General features: G+C 40.5%; 1 protein-coding gene across 2 annotated transcripts in view; it reads right to left on the bottom strand.

Annotated features, from left to right (window-relative positions):
- The window catches only part of ano2b (anoctamin 2b), a 105,632-nt gene extending 101,492 nt beyond the window's left edge, over positions 1–4,140 (bottom strand). For both annotated transcript variants that reach the window (XM_014018451.1, XM_014018452.1), the window contains exon 1: positions 4,018–4,140. In XM_014018451.1, the coding sequence (XP_013873905.1) occupies positions 4,018–4,054 (37 nt within the window). In that variant the 5' untranslated portion in view covers positions 4,055–4,140. The remainder of the gene's footprint in view (positions 1–4,017) is intronic.
- Positions 4,141–5,155: the final 1,015 nt, after the last annotated feature.

The following is a 5,155-nucleotide window of genomic DNA, read 5'->3' as shown; positions in this document are numbered from 1 at the left end:
TACCTAATCATAGAATTAAAATTATAAATATTTGTGGATAACTATAATTTTAAAGACATTTKAAAAGGGTGACAAAAAAAGTACTCAGTGGATACACAACACATGGATCAGGATAACTCGCCTGGTAAATTAAAACCAGTGCACCCCCAGGAGCCAGGCCTMGAGTGGAGCTCGACAACAAGCACCTGGTGGTTGAGCCTTGGCTCCTGGCAACTCTTTGACCCTATTAAATTTTACATGTTTCTACTGTGATCAAAACATAACCGAAAAGTAACAACGGTGCTTCAGTGTTTATACATTTGCCCCCTTAATAAGTTGTTTTCTGTTTAGTGTTAGCGCGACTTGACATAAAAAGCTTTTTCCTTGGTTTTCTTCAAATCAGAGGCTTTTGGAATCCCACCCAGCCTCTGTTTCTCAACATTCTATTTTCGCACTCGTTTTCTAATAGCAGAGGCAAAAGGGCATCTTCAGAGAGCAGATAATGGGCAGCACCGGCGGAGCACGGCACAAAGACTTAATGCTGATGCTTTTATCACATGCTGTCTCAGCCTCGGCTCGCTGATTGTATGGAAACTTGTGCCAGAAGCCTGTCTTATTTAGCTTCATGTTATTAAGCACTAATGAGGGAGAAGGCGGAAACGTTCCAGTGGCATCTTCACGAGACAGCTGTTTTAGGAGCATTGTGTTGGGCTAAAAAAACACTAAAATCACATTTTTTTGTTGGTGAGCCTTTAAAGCTTTTTGGGCTTAGTGGTTAGTACGATCCCCTCACAGCAAGAACGTCCTGGTTAGATCCTCGGTTCAGAACTGGGGTCTTTCAGTGTGGAGTTTGCATGTTCTCCTTGTGTTTGCATGGGTTTTCTCTGGGTACTCCAGATTCCTCCCACAGTCTAAAAACATGCAAGTTAAATTGCCTTTAGGCCTCCCTGGCAAAACAGGTCCATGATCTCAGTGGGATTTGCCTGGTTAAATAAAAAGGTAAGTAAAATTAATATCTTATTTAACGTTTGAAAAGTTTTTACTTAGAATTAACAATCTGAAACCTTAAAGTCTCCAGTATCAAATCTTGTCCACTGTCTTCAAATACTACATGTTACAGCCAGGCAATTATAGATGACTTTCTCAGTTAGCTCTTTTCAGTGTGTTTCACACAGTCTGCCATTGTGCAAGCTGAAATTGTTCTTTTAGTAAAAACTGTTAAAGTCCAAAGAATTCTGGCTGACTTGTTGACAATATCCACGTGACGCAGACAATCTGTGTGGACAGTGTCATCTTGTTGAAAGACTGCATGGTGCTGTCTCTGACTGAGGAAGGACAGGACACAGATCACCTGCCCAAGGAGACTATTGTAACATTTACTWCTAATACTTATCAAAAGTTTGGACACACTTTCTCCTTCAATGTCATGTTTTTTCTTTATTTTTCTTTMTTTAWTTWTTTATTTGCTACATTGTGGTATTGGGGTCATCCAGATTATGAAGGAACACATGAGGAGTCACGTAGTGACCTTGTTCAAAGTGRGCACATTTTCCTTTTATCACAGCTGTGTGAGCTCTTGCCRTTCTCTCAATCAGTTTCATGAGGTTCTGTATTCACCTGGAATGGTTTTCCAACAGTGYACTRCAAGGGGTGCCTGCTTTGAGTGGTTTAGAATGTGGGTCACATTTTGGTTAGTTTTGTGCTTTTGCTTCATGGTTGTTTACAGCAGTGTTCCCAAAGTTGGGGTCGGGACCCACAGTAGGGTCCTGAAACATCAAGGTGGGGTCCTGAAAAATATTTTCAGAATTACACAAAAAATGACAATTAACAACATTTTTGCCTTTGTTGTTACAAAATAATAAAATTAGTGTACTTAAAATGGACAAAAATAATGTAATAAATAATGTTACAATGATCTTGTTTATTTGACGTAAAAACATTGTTTATCAACTGACAACAGCTGGGGGAACAGGTCTCTGCTGCTTTTATTTTGTGGGTCAAAAGCTGAAAAGTTTGGGAACCACTGCTTTACTGAAATTGTGTGAAATTGTGTCAGCAGACCCACACGGTCTGCTGACACACACCCACACGTCCACACACTCTTTGAGGGGAACAGTGAAGGGACAATGAGATATTTACAGTACGTGTTCCTTATGGCCTGGTGATGTACTTGTACTTTTACTTGGTTTGACAAAAACTGGTATTGGGACACCCAAACAAACAAACAAATAAATAAATTATATATATAGGTTTTTTTTGCTGTCATGCTCCTGCTAATAGTTGCTTCATCTTTACTTCATTCTTCCCATTACCCTGCTACAGGTCTTTAACACAGTCTCCATCTGGACACCCCCTTGGGGCTCTGCGCTCGGGATCCCTCTCGGGCCCTTGGGCTCTGGTCTTCCCTATGTCTGCCTCATGTCTTAGGGGTTGGGTCTTCGGTCCTCCACAGTCACTATTAAATATTCCATTGGAGAAATCTTGTATATACACRCATGTTCACAACTGCTCACAAACAGGTGTTCTGATCAGGGGGGTTCTGACAGGTCACGTGGTGGGAATGTATGTCTGTGTGTATATATCTACAGTATGTATGAATGTAGGCATGTATGTATGTATATCTTTAAATATGTATAGGTATGTGTATATATTTATGTATGCCATCCATGTATTTATCCATATATTTTTAGGTGAGCGGACAGATGTTGGGTGTGTGGTCCTGTGTTTTCTTGGTGTATATTTACCGGTAATATACTTCTAATTTCTATTTCAATCTTTATAATTACTTTTCTCTTTGTTTTTCCCTCTTTTTTATTTTCTCTTACTTAAAAAAAATCACTGATGATAAAAAAATTAAGAAACTAATATTAAGTTCTTTTTTCTACTGAAGTGATAAAATAAACACAGTCCATCAATTCCGTTTAAAATTTCTGACGCTTTGACAGTTAGACTTCTCCTTYGCCTGGTTAGACTTAAAATTGTCACATTCCACTTGTCATACTTTACTCACAACAAGAGGTTGAAAGTCATAATGAATGGCTCCCCACACTGTAATGCAGTTTGTCATGTCTACACGTGTCATCCTTTGGTGTGATTTGTCCTCTGTGTCTGTTGACTTCACTAACTGTTTCGACTGACTGAAATGCTCCGGCAACTACCTATTCTAGTTGCTCCAGCTCCTTGCAAATCAAATCATTTACATTCCTACAGGTGGTCTGCTACCCTCTGGGTGGTAAATATGTTTCTCTAAGTGTCTGTATCTGTTGCTAACAAGAAAATTTAATWAATTCCTCTATAATTTACAGTAGCCGTCATTGCAGAAGAAAACAATGAGCAACAGCTCCAAGCCTGATCATATTATTATYCAGTTATCTGGAATTATATGTAGACATTATAAAAGGATTAAGCTTTTAGGAAGGAGGATAGGGATGTGGGTGTTGCTGGTTTCAAAGGAAATTCTCTCTTTTCAGAAATTAAAACTGATATTTGAAGCAAGAAATGTTCCACTTATRTAGGTGCAAACTCAATTCCCTTCCTAAATAACTCTGAATTTCAGGAAAATTTCTAATAGCGTGTTGGTTCAGTATTATCAGAATGTTTCAGGAAATTGAAAACATTTTACTTTTAATCTGAATGTTTTTTGTTGTAGTTTTTATTTTATTTTGTTTTTATAGTGGAGCATACCTTATCTAAGAGTAGATGTCTAGAATCCATGTTGATTCTTCTAAAATATGGTCAAATATTTCCACAAAGTGAAAAGCTGAAAAAGGAGACGGCACGTTGGGGTCTGTATACAGAATTGTAATAAAGTCCCATGCAACAGTATACCCTGGGTCCGTAAAGAGGTGATCACCCCACACGGTCTGCTGACACACACCCACACGTCCACACACTCTTTGAGGGGAACAGTGAAGGGACAATGAGACTCTACAGTGGTCCGGTTCTTTGTTGGGTGAAGACACAGGAAGAGACAGACAGGACAGCTCACATGAAGGACAGGGAAAATAAAAGCTTCCTGTAGGTTTGTGTGGCACTCACCTGCGCAGGTGGAAGAKGGCGAACGGCGGAGGGTCATTTCACCTCAACCCTGGGTCTCTGAAGTCCCAGTCRGTGAGCAGCCACGCTGTTTTTTTGGTCAGCAACAAGCGAGAGTAGCAACAACAACAATCTCAGTAGAGAATCCTCAGCTCAGTGGAAGATTAGCTCTTCCGGGATAAAAGTCTTTTCCAATTGGCTGGCAGGGAAGCCGAGACTCTGCAACTCGGTTTGTTGTGCACTTACTTAACTCTGGGCTCATGGGTAGCAGGTGGCTGACTGGGCGTTTAGCTGAAGAATTCCAGCCCTACATACTCCAACACAGATTATTGGGCCTTCTAATGTGCATTAATTATTGTGCCTTCTGTTGAGGCTTAGCTGCAAACCTGAGAGGCCCCAGGGGTCAAAACTGTTTAGCTTAAAACATGGAAGAGTCATCATGGCACAAATTAAAATAGCATTTTTAAGAATTACAGAAGATTATTGAGACAAATCTGCCTGTAAAAGAACAATTTTTACTTTGAAAAAGATGATTTAGATGATGTCWCTTCAGATATTCTTAGCTTAATGTTCAAGCTAAGAATCTATCCATCCATYTACCATCCTTTTAACCTGCTTTTCCATTCACTATTACAGGCAAGCTAGCGCAAATCTCCAGCATTCCTTGTGCACTACACCATTGCCAGGAATGGTCTTCTMCCCTCTGTTGTCTGCTGGTGTTGATGGCAGCCTAAAGATGGGACAGTGAAGCAGTAGTCCAGTCATCAACACACAGTGCAGGATGACACGGGGTGTTGTTCAGAGTCAGGGTGTTGTACAAAGTTGGGGTGTACTACAGAGTCAGGTAGTTGTACACAGTCGAGGTGTTATACAGAGTCACTGTGCACTACAAGAGTCGGGGTGTACTACAGTCGGGATCTTGTACAAAGTCAGGTGTTGTACAGAGTCGAAGTGTTGTACAGAGTTGAGGTGTTGTACAGAGTCGAGGTGTTGTGCAGAGTCGATGTGTTGTACACAGTTGAGGTGTTGTACAGAGTCAAAGTGTTGTACAGAGTCGAGGTGTTGTGCAGAGTCGATGTGTTGTACACAGTTGAGGTGTTGTACAGAGTCAAAGTGTTGTACAGAGTCGAGGTGTTGTGCA

This window comes from Austrofundulus limnaeus, unplaced genomic scaffold (genome assembly GCF_001266775.1).
Source record: "Austrofundulus limnaeus strain Quisiro unplaced genomic scaffold, Austrofundulus_limnaeus-1.0 Scaffold193, whole genome shotgun sequence".
NCBI classification, from domain to species: domain Eukaryota; kingdom Metazoa; phylum Chordata; class Actinopteri; order Cyprinodontiformes; family Rivulidae; genus Austrofundulus; species Austrofundulus limnaeus.
This window is presented reverse-complemented; position numbering and strand designations above follow the sequence as displayed.